Source organism: Dermacentor albipictus, chromosome 4 (genome assembly GCF_038994185.2).
Source record: "Dermacentor albipictus isolate Rhodes 1998 colony chromosome 4, USDA_Dalb.pri_finalv2, whole genome shotgun sequence".
In the NCBI taxonomy this organism is placed as follows: domain Eukaryota; kingdom Metazoa; phylum Arthropoda; class Arachnida; order Ixodida; family Ixodidae; genus Dermacentor; species Dermacentor albipictus.
The window spans coordinates 108957635-108972246 of NC_091824.1; the positions used below are offsets into that span (position 1 = coordinate 108957635).

Here is a 14612-nt window from a genome sequence, read left to right on the forward strand (position 1 = left end):
TAAACTGCGTTCCACACGCTGAAGGGAGGAATGATGGAATAGAGAGAGACCGAAAAGAATCACCTGAAAAAAGTCGCGAGATTTTAGAGCAACAAAGGGATGCCACACGTCCTTGCCACGCGCGATATGAGTTAATTCAATGGAGGCATGTTGAAACCAAACACTCCTGAGACAGAATATCCTGAGTGCACGCTTTTGGGCACCTCGAAGGAAAAGTTCTATTGTGCCAAAATGCGAATAGTGGGCAGATAAGGCATTATCTGGCCCCGACTTTCCACAAGACCCCATTTTCCTTTTTATTCTGTTTCCTTTGCACTAAATTTACCGGTAATTATTCTTAATTTAATGAGCTGGTGAAACCTAACCTCGAATTGTAGCGTTATTATGGCAATTAGTAGCAAGAACGCTCTGTTTGTGCTTCGCACTCCATGTATATTTTATTTTTGTCTACCTTCCTGGAGATATCATGTCCTCTGAGTTACTGTAAAAAACATTTTTGAAAATAAACAAGGCTTTCTGTATGAAAATTGTTTTAACTATTCACGTAAACTTAATAAATTGTATTTGAATGATGTTGCCTCAACATTGGTTTTGTTGCAAACGTTTATGTTGAGAAGACTAACGTTCTAGTATACCTCCAGGAAAGTTCCGTAGCCCTTGCTAATGATTGAAAGCGCATGAATATACCTTAAGAAACACCGCCTTGTAGAAAGCCATGATTTCGCTAACGTCAGTGCTACACTTACCTGCTGTGAAACTTCCTTCCACTTACTTCTTTTCTTCACGATGCTGTAGGCTTTACCAGTTCGCCAAACTCTTCGAGAACAAAGACGGCGAGCCGCTCGAGGTGTCCGACATGTTTTACACCAATACAAAGTCGTCAACGATCTTATGGAGCCGTGAAGAGTTCGAGGAAAATCCTCCCGAGTTGGACTACAAGACGTTCATGGAGGAGCGCTCAGGACTCAAGCAGATGGTGAAGAACATCGTCAAGTACGGCATCTCCGTACTGCACGGTACGCAACCCATTTTAAGTTCTTTCTTTTTATTACGCTCGCTGCATATGGACGCAGCCAGGCGAATTACCACCATTGTCGTCGCTGTACCGGGTAACGTCCAAGTGCGATAGCATCGCGGTTGCGTGCCATGTGCCATTAGCTGTAGATGGAGCGAAAGCGCGCGAGGCTAAGCCTAGAAGGATGATGGCTCGATCTCGCGCGCGCTAGGGAGGAAGACAGGGAGGAAGCGCGCCGTCTTCAATCGTGGTCAAGGCACCGGGGTAGGGGGCGTTCTACTCCGGCGGCGGCTGTGGATGGCGCGGCGGCGCGGGCCCTATCTTGAAAGCGGTCCGCAGTGGGTGAGTCTAGGCGCGCAGAGGGCTGATGTCTTCGTGCGAGCTTTGTTCTAGGCCCTTAGTTCGCGTTGAAGCGAGAGGAAGCACGAAGGGCAATTCGCTCGCCGCTGCTGCCGCTCTTCCCCACAGCAGCAGCTTTTTGACAGCGAGCGTTCGCAGTCATCGATTGGGATGGTTTTGTTTACCTGTCCGCGCGTGACGCCATGTTTGTTTAGTTAGTAAGCGAATGTTTACAAGTTTATTCGGCCCATAAAACTACTGTCTTTACTTCGCATGGCTCTCTAATAATTCTATATCGCAATCGCTGCATCGCTTTTCGGGCGAAACTGCGACATTTTTTTCACTCGTTGTAATGACGTTACGCCAAAATGATAGTCCAGTATACATTTACAGACAAGTACGTATGCTATCGAAGGTAGTTGCCATGCTAGTTCGCATTAAATTCACGAATTTCTGAATGAATGTTGCACCTACGTGCTGCCGTTTTGAAAGATCCTCTGGTATACAGTTCCGAAGGAAAATAACTCTGTCTGTACAGTTACTGTTCCACTAAGACCTTTCTTTAGATCATGTTTGCGTCCTTATATCGTAGCCCGTACGTCGTGTGGACTTGATTTAATGTGCTGGGTGTCGGTGTCACCGTACGTTCACATGTGTGCCTTAAGGTTCGCTACGCTTTATAGGTTTTTAAACAAAACCATGAAACCAAGTTTTTCGCGTCAATTTCTGTTTGCACAGCCAACTCCCCTCTTCACCTTTCCGCCTCTTGAAATGAGTATTTGAAATGTTTACTAAGTAGGTTGGCCGACCTCGGCCTCCTCCCTATACTAAGCAGTTGTTTGCAGAGTACGTAGAGTTTCCCCATGTTGCTTCTTTTCTGACGCAGACGTTCCTCCCCACGAAGACGAGCTGGAGAAGGTTGCCTCCCGTATGGGCTACATACGGGAAACTGGCATGGGACGTGTGTTCGACGCCACTTGCCAGCCGGATGCGCACAGGGGTTCACGCTTTCATCAGCACACCGAGCTTCCCGACAGGGAGAGCGCCCCGGGTAAGCTATTCATGTCTCCGTTGATCGCATTCATTGCACGCGCGCTTCCTGTGCAATCGCATTCCAGGGTCTCGCACGCAGAGTGCATGGTGCTCTCACTTTAGATCTCACGCCGTTAAATGGACACTGCCAGATTCTTAAATTACACAATCGTTCCTTTATACCCGCTGCTACTGCTCTCGTCTAGTCATTGCAAACGCGTTGCAGCACGCACGATGTCACTGGCACCACTGACACTGAATCTTCCTACATGCGCCAAAGCCTGAACAGGCATTTAGAGCCCAACCGCATCGTATTCGCCCGCCGTCCGGTCTCGTCTTCCGCGTATTTTGCTTCTTGCATGCGTGCGCTTTCAGCCAGGTTGACGGTTCGCGCGCTGCTTTATTTTCTTGCTCTTGTGTGATCGCGCTGTCTGATCGCACTGTCACTGCGTCGAATTGTTGCGCTTTTCCTGCTTTTTGTTCTTCCACAGCCACTGTCTACACTCTCCTAAACCGCTGTTCCTGTGATCACCCGATAATCAGCCTTGAATAATTACTGAATTTTTTTCAAAACATTTTCAAAGCTCGGCTGAAGCAGTCTTCCATGGTGCCTTAAGTTTCACTGGACAAGAGAAGTCTGAATGGAAGACTTAAAATCTGCAATATTTGCTGCATGATGCGTATTGAGTTTGTTGGCAGTTATCTAAAGTTAACGTTAAGACAATGATATTTTTCAAAGCTCGGCTGAAGCAGTCTTCCGTGGTGCCTTAAGTTTCACTAGACCAGAGAAGTCTGAATGGAAGACTTAAAATCTGCAAAATTTGCTGCATGATGCGTGTTGACTTTATCGGCAGTTATCTAAAGTTAAAGTTAGGACAATGATAAACAGTTTTGTTCGTTTCTGCAAAAGTCGTAAGCAAGGACGAATGAATGAACTGGTGTTTCACGGCCTAAAAATGGCAATATGCATGTGTTCGAAACGCTGTTCAGATTTCAAGAAAAATCAAGACGATTATTGTGGGGCTGAGAGACAGATGTGCAGTTTTAGCGTGGTGGGTGAGTCGTAATAGCTGTAGTTCGGATTCCTTAATTACTAGCTGCGATCGTGTAGCCTTTGCTAGTGTTGTAACTGGTGCATTTTAATTTGAAGTCAGCTCGCGCAATTGTTCTGTCATAATAAAAAAAATGAGAATAATAATGCAGTTTGACTAGAAATGTGACATAAGAGCTAATGTGCACGTTAGATTCCATTTCTTTCTCTTTTTTTCCTTTTTTGCCCAACGCAATTTTCGAATATTTCGTTAAGTGGCCAGTTCTTTTTTCTCGCATAGGCCACATCATTCGCAAAGAATGCCACGGATGCTCATCGACGGCAAATAATAGCTTTTTGCCGCCATCAAAGCAGCTTTTAACACCATAGACCTGAAAAATTATCTGGGCGTTGCCGGTCTTCAGAATCTCTAGGCGCTGTCACAAAGGTTCGCATTGGCTTTTACCAGAGCCACTCCTTTTCTAAGGTCGGCGAAAATGTTAGTTGTCAATGTCTAATTACCAAATCTTTGTATTTGGGCAGATTACATGGTTGCCTTGCAGATAACTTTTGCGATTCTTCGACTCTAAGGCGTCGCAAAATTTCAAATAGAGACTTAGCGTCTGTATATGTTAAACCTGCATCATCAGGGCGTCCCGATTCGGCAGCGCTATCATTCAATTAACAGCTGCATGTGCCGTAACATTAGCAACATCAAGGTGTTGCTCCTGTTGTTTCTTAGTAAATAAGCTATACGCTCGACAAAGTCACGTGAGTACTCGAAGCAACCTAGTAGTCTTTCCTGAGGCACAGCCGCCAAGGTTGCGGATTGACGCAGACGAACGCCGCACTACGACGGCTGTCTCCGTGGGCCACGCTAGCCACGTTGGATGGAGGTCAGGGGGCTGCGACGATGATGCTGCTATCAACGACGAAGCGTTTGCACCAGGTGAATACAGGGCAAGCACAGCACGCACGGCACCAATGTAGTACGGCAGCACCCACGCACCCACTTAGAATTACATACTAGCACCTATAGTCCAAGAAGCACCACCATAATAGATGTCCCAGAAGGACAGTTGATGGTATGCTTCGTGACTCAGAGAGAAAGCACACCTCGCGATATAAAGTTCGCGGCGAGAAATATCGGCAATCATACATCGCAATGAATTAAGAACCGCTGTAGACGCTTCTATGCATGAAGAAGATTCGAGTTAGCTAATCGTGCCTAACAGTGTGGTTCGATCAAAAGGGACTGAAGGACTAACTGTTACGCCTGCACAACTGTTGAGGAATATTAGCGCTGAAAGAATGACTGCGCTAGAAATCGCTGAGAATATTTTTTTGTATATACCAGCCTTATCCAACTTCGAAGCTGTCACTCGCGATCCGTCGTCTTGTTCCCACTGCGGCGTTCGGCGTCTACAGCGAGCGGATTTCAGCTACGACAAATTCCGCCGAAAAGGTCACCGGTGCGAGGCTCATTCTGCCGTCGTAAAACGCATTTCGCTCAGCGACAGCCCGGAAGGCGACAATGAAACACCTACTACACGTACTACATACCTCACGGCACACATGCTTGCCTATCACAGTATCTGGCATTTACTAATTCCGGACTCTCGTCACATACTTCCATGGCAGTAACCGACAGAAAATGCCCCCCAACGGTGTCAGTTTTCGTAGCATGGTCCCTGGCGAAGAGAAAAGCGGCAGCGGAAATATGCCTCCACTCGCGGGAAGCGTCAGTAACGTAGCCTTCCGCAAATTCTGGCCATCGGTTCAACAACTTCGACTCCAGTGGCGGAACTGAAAAATAGAGCAGGGAGCTACGGTCTACCGATCCAACCATTTGCGACTGTCGCAATGCGATCTAAAGCTCCTTGAACTACTGTTGCGAATGGACAGTGTGGATGCGCCCTAAAGCCCGGACCACACGTACGCTTGCGGACGCGCGCAAGCTCGCGTTCACGCGCCCACGCATGCGCAGATGGTGCGACATGGCTCGTACGCGTCGAAACGCGGCGTGAGCGCGGGGAACAGCTCCTCCCTGTTATCGCGCGCTTGGGTTGCCTCGCGTCGGCGCGCCTGGCTACGCACCTACGGCCCGGAACGTTCAACTCTCCGTGAAGCAGATTTATATCATGCAAGAAAGTGCTTCTTCTTTCCTTTATGCGCTGATCTAGCAGCTATAAAAATATAACAATTAAGTTTATAAATATCGAAGCATTTTGAAACACTATCGATAACAAAGTACGAAGCGGTGCCTACCAAGGCGTCTGTGAGTGAGCCCAGTGAGCGCGCGCTGTCGCGCGTCTTTGTGGATGCAAACCGCCATTACTCGCGAGGCGCTCAAGGCGCTAGGCGCGCGGACGCGAGCTTGCGCGCGTTCGCGAGCGTACGTGTGGTCTGGGCTTAACAGAGTCATCGCTTCCGGAAATATCCATGACCAAGAGATGTTAGCGACGCGGTGTTTCTGCAGTGAAAAAATTTCGCTCGCTCTTGACGTCGGACATCGCAGTGCGAACAATCAAGGCCATGAGTCACGCAGTGTCTGCTCCACAGCCATATCCACAGGATAATTGTCACATATTTTCTTGTGAACGATACGTAGTAGGTCATTCATGGCGAACACGTATCATTCAATAAATATGGTAATTCCACGTACTGCTATTTCGCCATAATGAAATTTTCAATGAAATAAATTATCAGATTCGCGTTTAGAATACATCAATTCGACACGTAAATGTGTGCATATATATAAAAAGTAGGATATTCGTCGCACATCTATAATTAACCTACTTTCACAGCTCTAGCGTGGTTTAAGATTCTTTAGTTTCCTTTTTATTTTTAAACGATGCACCGACTTTGGCACCTTTTTGGTACCGTCTTGGTAATCAGCGCCAAATGTTAAGCCCTTTGGTGACGCAAGTCCGCTGCGATGTGCACGTATAGCGAATTGAAAATAACTTAGTCATGACTATGTTACCAAATTCCATTGCTATCTCACACAGGCGTCAAGCTGCTGTTGTGTCTTTCATCGAAGGTTCCGAAGCAGACACTCAGTGGGACTCCCAACAAAGGAAGAACCTTCTTCGTCGACGGCTTCTACATAGCCCAGTGGATGAAGTACAACCACCCCGAGTATTTCAGGTTACTTGTGTCTACGCCGGTGACGTTTTCCTACTACGACTCGAGGCGAGGTGTAAGTATAGAAATGCATTTAAATGTATAGAAATCCAGCAGAAACGCCCTGTGCCCATCAGCGTGTTTTGTTGGGCATGGCCTCTTTCCATTGTTGAATGTTTGCAAACAAAAAGACTACAGATAAAGATTGCACCCGGTTTGCTATCATCACTATGAGCAAATCAAAGTCTAGGAAAGTGCGAAGTGACGGAGTCACTGATAAAAAACTCTGGTCAAGTTCGTGTAGGTCCATAGTAGGAGTACTAAAAGAAACAAAACAAAAACACTTCTATCATTGTATTTCTATGCACGGGGCTTTCTTTAGCGTGCGCAAAGTCTCGTGAGTGTTCGCAAGGTATTTTCCTAGGAGATGTTACAGTCCCCATGTTGTGAATAACCAGATTGTAGTGCCTTTCTGCAGAGATCACGCTGGAAGCCAGGTTCCCAAGATAGTTTCTTTTTGAATGGTTCGTTTTCCAGTCAAGTTAAGGTAGTACAGAGAAACATTGGTTGTCGAAGCAGAAGCAGTAACGAAGAATGTGTTGAGTCACACCCTCTCAGCGGTTCATGACGCTTTGTGATTCTTGTGAAAAATAATGAAGCCCTTGCGAATACGAAGTCGACTCGTTCTTTTTTTTCTCTCCATTGTACTGTCTTTATAAGATGACCGACTTTCTTTTTCTGCTTGCTTCATAGGTGTGGCTGCGAGATACGTTTCCCATTATCAGGACAAATAATTATGGAAAGATAAAGAAGATTCACTACAGCACCTTCTCTATGCGGCCGCCGCTGCTGTCGTCTAGCGAAGCTACGAAGTTCTACGAGGCATACAGGTGAGCACTTGAAGATGTTGCGACTTCTTTTTGTATTGCTGGTCCTACTGTGTACCGCTAAGTTCACTGCTATGACACCTTATTTGCTTTGCGCTAGAGCAGGGTACGTTTTCGGTTTATTACTTCAGTGTTCGTGGGAATCTCTGTCACTGGTTATGCCCAGCCGTAATCGGCTACCAAACTAGAATCATATTAAAGAGTTCGATAGTCAAAATCAAATAGCGTAGTTTTCAACAGCCGTCGCACAAGAGCTATTTCTGGAGCCAACGTTTGTACAAGAGAGTTGTTTTTGTCAAACGAACACGCCCTGACGAAGTCAATTGAGTTTCTCGAAACGCTGGCTCCAGAGAGATTTCTTGTTCGACAACTGTCGGAGAAATTCAAGCCTTCATCCTCTGTGACCCTCTGCGTGGCTCTAAGGGTTTCTATATTCGCTCTTGGAAAGTGCTAAATAACTCTTCCCTGTCGATTTCTTTTATATGAGAAAATTCATTTACAATAAGAGCATTCCATTCTCTTTAGTGTATATGTTGATGAATTTATTCTTGCGCCTTTGCCAAAAGCGTTGCACGAATTCTTCCTTCCGGCATGGCATAAAAGCCATAGCTACGAATTTGTATGCGATAACGGCACGACTTTTGCAGCAGATGTAGAAAAGAGTAACAACCATCTCAATTTCTTTGAGCGATCTGCATGAATATTTAAAAGCAATTACCATAGGACTTAAATGATGGTGAGAGGCAACCTCTTACTACCTCGACTGGTAGTTCGTTTCTGTCATTCCTTCTTTAGTTTTCAGAATAGTGTATAGGTCGAGTTATGACCTAACTATAAGAGCAAAAATTTTAAAGGAGCAACTAACAACCTCTTGAACGCGCGCGTGCAGATTCATTGTAAGAAATATGCGGCTTTGTATTACAGACAAAAAGGATGGCCATATGCGCTTCAGTGAAGCCATTACTATGCTCCTTTGCAGCTGCGAGGCTGCACAGGTGTAGGGTTTCGAGTAGCTTGCAAAGTTTCTACGCGCTTGATCACAGGAAAGAGCAACCGTAGCCAGGGTGTTGTATTGTGCAGTTGCTGCATATATCTATGTTTATAACCACGCGAAGGACGACAGTGCTTTAAAATGAAAACTCTTTGTTTGACCCAACTTACGGCCCGCGCAACAAAGCAAGCGACCGTCACTAATAAAGTCGGTGTTCATCGAAATCAACAGTGCAGCCTGCAGTCAATCCGTACATAAAGGGGATGCTCGACCGTCTTTAATAACTTGGATGTGGTCGTTAAATATTTGAGACTTTGTACGCGCATCGCATGCTATAAAACTGCTTTCAACATTTGTGGCGCAAGGTGAATTTTAGGCTGCCAACCGTACGAGCTCTTTTCGCGTGAGAGTGAAAGAATGATAACGTCGATGATATCGCAGAGACAAATTATTGAAAGTGGGAAGTTAAACAAAGTACTCGCAAGGGTATATATATATATATATATATATATATATATATATATATATATATATATGTGTGTGTGTGTGTGTGTGTGTGTGTGTGTGTGTGTGTGTGTGTGTGTGTGTGTGTGTGTGTGTGTGTGTGTGTGTAAAGATTTTCAGCAGCCGATAATATTACAATGTGGGTATAAAATGCCCAGAAATTTCTGCGAACTAAAATAGTGCAGAACACTTATTGCATCTTTGTAATGCAGTTTCCTGCACAGATGTGTGTCAGTTCCAACTGAAAGTATGCCATGCATGTCAGAGCTCTGTTAATTTTTCTGCCCTACCTTTCCTCGTGGTCTTTTCTTTTTCTCAGTTAATCTCTGTATTCGCATAATCACGGCCTCCTCTACTCTACTCATAGTTACTTCTTTTCACCTGGTAACATCACACACCTATGGCATTAGTCGGGCATCATATATGTTTTTCGTTTTTTCCGCGTTGCGTGCACTTCCATTCCCGACGCAGTGAATATTTTTCATGGGAGGTGACGATCAGGCACAATACCAGGGCTTTAATTGGTTATATATGGTTGTATAATTGGTTCTATATATGCATGTGCTAAAGTTACACGTTAACCCAAAGACCTTAAAGTTTGGATTCGATTTTTCATTTTACCTGGCGTCATACATCGGTTGTACAGCGTAGGTTGCAAGCATGCGTCTCCGTTCCTAACACACAGAACATCCGCTTCCTGTAAACGTTCGTTTAATGTTCAGAATATTTACTTACTAGCGCAAGTAACTGTATGCCTTTTCGCGATTCATGTTGTTCATTTGTTATTGTTTTGTTTTCGCTAGTAAATACGCGTGTTCGTGTCCTTTGCTGCTGCATATCAACGCACCTGACTATAAATAATGTCTATATTTCACACACTTACTCTCGAGTGCTTGGCTTGCTCGCAGCACATTCACCAAGCGCATGGAGGAAGAATCGTCCCAGTACGCTTTCCACTTGGCGCCGGGAGACCTGGTGGCCTTTAACAACCGTCGTATACTACACGGCATGAAGGAGCTGGGCCCGGACCACAACGACGTGTACGTTGCGTCCATCGTTATTTACGATAAACGCACTCACTTAAGGCACTCACTTGAATCAGTCGCATTACGATATCTTGGAGGCGCGGTAATATTTCTATGTTTCCGTACTGGTAGCCTTCTGCAGCGTGTCAAAATCAGTTATTATATTACATTGAAGAATATAGGAAGTAAGATCTTCAAGAATGCTACTACACGTCGTAGATTAAAAAAAAAAGAATGCCTGGAAACTCGGATCTGCGACGCCATACTAACCGCTGGGATATGTGAAATGAAGTTCAGTTTCAGTTTTTTTTCACTCACTGTGTTTAGCGTTCCATTCAGACGGAACGAAAAGAGCTGACACTGTTCCGTCCATATATACGCATGGAACTCTGGCTGTAACAGCGTGTCATTATTAAGTATACACGTCGCTTGTATACCTGGCATTGCCTCCAGGACTCCAAAAGGGCCACGGGAACACCAAAACAGGAACGTGAACTGGGCCGCGTGTCTCACAGGCCTCCGTGCGCGAGAAGTGAATAAGATCGGCTGTTCGATTTCGCCTACGGCAGCTTTTGCATTCGTGCAACCCTCTGGCGCGCTCCGGCCTACGGCGGTCCGAACACAGGGATCGTCCTGGTTCCTGGTTTTGTCCCCCCGTTGGGTGCCACGGAGATACTGCGCCGCTGGCTTTGTTATAATCTCAGTTGCCCTCCTGCGACCTCGGTTTGCCGGTTACATGTGCCCTCCTGCCAGCAGTAGCTGCAAGAAATCTAATCCTTCGGGACACTATCTGCAGCCTTACTCATTTGTCTGGACAGAACTTAAGCAATTGTTATCATTACCTCTGGATACAACAATTGACACCTCATTTTCCAAAATGAAGGAGCCTCGACAGAAGGCTTGCAAGCCAGGCGGGGCCTCGGCTCTCGTTCCGTCCGGTACAGTGCAAGAGTGCATGCAACATAGCATATGACGAAACACTGTAATAGCAGGTACACGAAGTGTATATTGAAGTACATATACGTATAGCAGTATGAGCATCAAGCAATTAATGACGCTTATCGAGTTCATGTTTTCCTCACTGCATGCTATCGAATGAAAATGAAGGTTCAATATGCAGTAGCGACATGAGTGCTTGCTTTCGGGCATATTGTAATTCTGAATGCGCTGATGGCAAGCAGATTTACTCTCCGATAATGAAACACCCCTTACGTAACAGAAGCGTAGGCCTCGTCAGCGTTACACTACGGTTTCGCTCACCGGGACCTTTGTTTATCGTTAATAACTGACATGCAGAAATCAACAAAACCTCTTGTCATAAGGTATGATACCGAGCTAGTTAGCGTTCCATCTGCTTAAACAGCGTTGTTAAACGACTGTTGTCGTGCTTGCCTCTGCGGCATTTTTAATAGCACAAATTGCAAACATGCTGTAGTGTCTGGCGCCTCAATCATAAGCGTGGGGCCATTATTTGTTTTGCGTCGCGGGGTTCTCGGTAATCGTGTGGCCCCATCGTGGCGTCATTATATCGTCAAAACGATCATAATAATGCCGTAAGTGGTCGTATGATATTTTTGGCAACTCGTGTTAAATTGGGCTGCTACCATATACACATAAAAGCTTAGGAAAGTGCATGCAACTATAAAGTTTATGTGGGGAACCCTTCAAGCACGGATGTTGTGCTGATTAATCCCAGGGCCAGGCTAGTAAAGCCTCTTTGTGGAAAACACCTTTTACGGCGTCGTGCTTTAGCGCTACTACACGTTCGGCAGAGGCAACGCAGTGTTGAAGTATGATAGGAGTTCATAGTCCTGTAGCACTCTCACTTGTTCGCACTTGGTAACTGTCAACTATTTCAATTAAGGTCAAACGAAGCGGGAATGATCTTGCTTGGATAACATTTGCCATTTGACAGCAAAGTCTTGTCGTAACGTTGGAGTCTGAAAAACACAGATACACTGTGTCAACTACGACGTTGTCCCCAGTTCGCTGCACATGATTACACATGGCTGCTCATTAGCCATCATCAGAATTCGCTGAACCAGATAGACAATATGTTTGTGCTTAGTAGCTTAGTATTATTTGACTCACTGATCCCTTTATAAAAGCAAATATGTGGTTGTTGCGACTTGTTATCATCATCAGCCTATATTTATGTCTAATGTAGGACGAAGGCCTCACCCTGCGTTCTCTAATTACCGCTGTCTTGTGCTAACTGATTCCAACTTGTGCCTGCAAATTACCTCACTTGATCGCCCCACCTAATTTTCTGCTGTCCTATACTGCGATCCCCTTTCCTTGGCACCCACTACACTACAGAGTCTATGATACACTGTTTTAATTCTTATCACTAACAGTTTGTCGATATACGTTTCAGGATCCTGAGAGGTTGCTACATGGACATGGATGAAATCGCCTCCCTGTACGAGAAAATGCGGAGGGACGATGACCCTTGAGCTTTCAATAAGATCACGGTACCATGATGTTGTGATCTGCACATCAAGGCTGCCTGTCCATGAAACGCACGAAAAGACTTCTTTCCTTTTGTACATAGCACTCCACGTATATATGAGCGCGCATACGCGCTATGTGCCATTCGTTAATAAACTTATGGTGTATTGCGCTTGCTGTGTGTCACTGATTCAGTGCATGCCGTAGGTTGCCACCGAGATATGGCACAGGGGATTATAGTTTGGTGCTCTGCGTAGCCTGAAGGAAACGCAGTTACGAAGTCAGTCACGTTAATAGAAATGAAGAATTCCGGCAAGAACCATCGGTAATTATTGTCAAAGATGGCGCTAGCAAGGACAAACGACGATGCAATGACAAACGTTCGACACATCCCTAACAAGTGATAAACCACGTGATCCGTGCGACCGCGGATTCCACTAACTGCGGGATCGGCTCACTTTTCGTTGCACCGTACGTTGGATTGTCCCACTTTGCTCGGCGAGAAAAGTTTATTGCTTTGGCAATTATGCCCTGTAAGGCGTGTATTTGTTGCAGTGATGATGTCTACCTACCACCTGTTCTTTCAATGTGCAATTCCGTAGAGAACAGGGCCGGTCACCGGCAAATCTTTAGTGGTATATAGTACAAACAGCTATATATAAGCCGATTCGTTGTATGTATACTTCATGTCTTCTCTTAGCCTTCGCGATCAGAGCCCAACCAGCCACTCATCTATTGAAGGACTGGATTTCCGCAATGATGATTGCATAAAAACAAAGAAAGTTGATCAGTTCATTAGAACCATACAAAACTGCCATTCTCACTCAGAATGCACTACACACTAAGTCGGGCGCGGAGGCATGAAAAAGGTGCTAGAAATTTTATATCATACATGAACAGACGATCGTAGCGATAAAGCAGGAATTCACCGTACCGTCTATACATATAATTAGGCACCAAAATACAGGCACACGGTGACCATAGGTGCAGCAACCATTCATTCACCAGCATGACGCACGAAGAGCGGCCTTTCGCAGAGCGGGGTTCTTATCCGGATCAGTGGGTGGTCTGGCCGGGAGGTTGCAATGTCGGTTGCTCATTTCAGGAGTTGCTCGGTGGCGGTTTTCCCGAAAGCAGTTTGAGGGTACCGGCTTGTTGGACCCGTTATTAAACTATCGCGTCTTCAGAAAGCTTGCTTCTTATGAAAGCCGGCAGTCTTCTGAAAACCAGCGTATACACTGGCGGACATTATTTCAGGGACATATTCTGTATAAGGACTTGTTTCTGGCCTATTTGCTTACCTACACAACGTAGCGCGATGGCACAACTACAAAGAAGAGACGTGTTCTGTGTCTCCTTTTTGTAATTTTGCCTCCACCATACATTGTCGGTATTCAGGGACAGTGTGGTCCAAACAGTAGAGACACGTAACAAAGAAAAAGAAATTAAATTCTGAGGTCTTACTTGCCAAAATGACGATGTGGTTATCAGGCGCGCCGTAATGAGAGCCTCCTGGTCAATTTCACGTCCTGTGTTCTTTTTTAACATACACCTAAATCGAAGTACTCGAGCGTTCTTCATTTGACTCCCGTAGAAATTCCGTCGCCCCGAGTGACATGGAACTCGGGACCTCAAGCTCAGCAGCGCACTGACGTAGCCACTTAGTTACGTTGCCGGGTCCCATATAACTAAGTGACAAACAAACCCAACCAGCCCTTAACCTCTACGCCTAAGTTCTGCCGGACAGTCGTACATTGCAGTCTAGAAATTCATAACGAATAGACAAGGCAGAACAAGAGTCGTCGGTTGTGATTAGTGTCCCTGCTCTGGTTAGGGTTCTCGCGTCATGACCCTCACGTCATGCCCACCCCTTTCTTCCTCCTTCTTTTTTCTGGACTTTATACACCCTACACTGGAATGGTTTACACTTGCCAAAACCCTGAAACCGTCAACTACCAACGCTGTAGAAGTAGTTGGAGCAGTTCATCAGTGGATGCCTGTACTAAATGCTTCATAGCATAGTGGTGCATTTAAGAAGAACATTGGTTTTAATAATCAATTTGCAAATTAATCTGTTAATTTTCCAGCTGCAAGTTGTTTCTAGATGTTTCTGTTACTCTTTCTTGCTTTCGGCGAAACCACTTGCTCTTTCTTTCTTCAAGCTGCTGCTTAGTTTCTTGTGGGCAGTTTTTTGTAGTATGGCAGAAAAAAT

The 14612-nt window shown here is 45.4% G+C and overlaps 1 protein-coding gene across 1 annotated transcript in view; it reads left to right on the top strand.

Annotated features, from left to right (window-relative positions):
- The window catches only part of LOC139059248 (gamma-butyrobetaine dioxygenase-like), a 62258-nt gene extending 49686 nt beyond the window's left edge, over positions 1-12572 (top strand). Inside the window, exons 6-11 of the mRNA XM_070537410.1 lie at positions 796-1016; positions 2241-2405; positions 6428-6618; positions 7296-7432; positions 9833-9964; positions 12327-12572. Coding sequence (XP_070393511.1) covers positions 796-1016; positions 2241-2405; positions 6428-6618; positions 7296-7432; positions 9833-9964; positions 12327-12405 — 925 coding nt within the window. The 3' untranslated portion in view covers positions 12406-12572. The remainder of the gene's footprint in view (positions 1-795; positions 1017-2240; positions 2406-6427; positions 6619-7295; positions 7433-9832; positions 9965-12326) is intronic.
- Positions 12573-14612: the final 2040 nt, after the last annotated feature.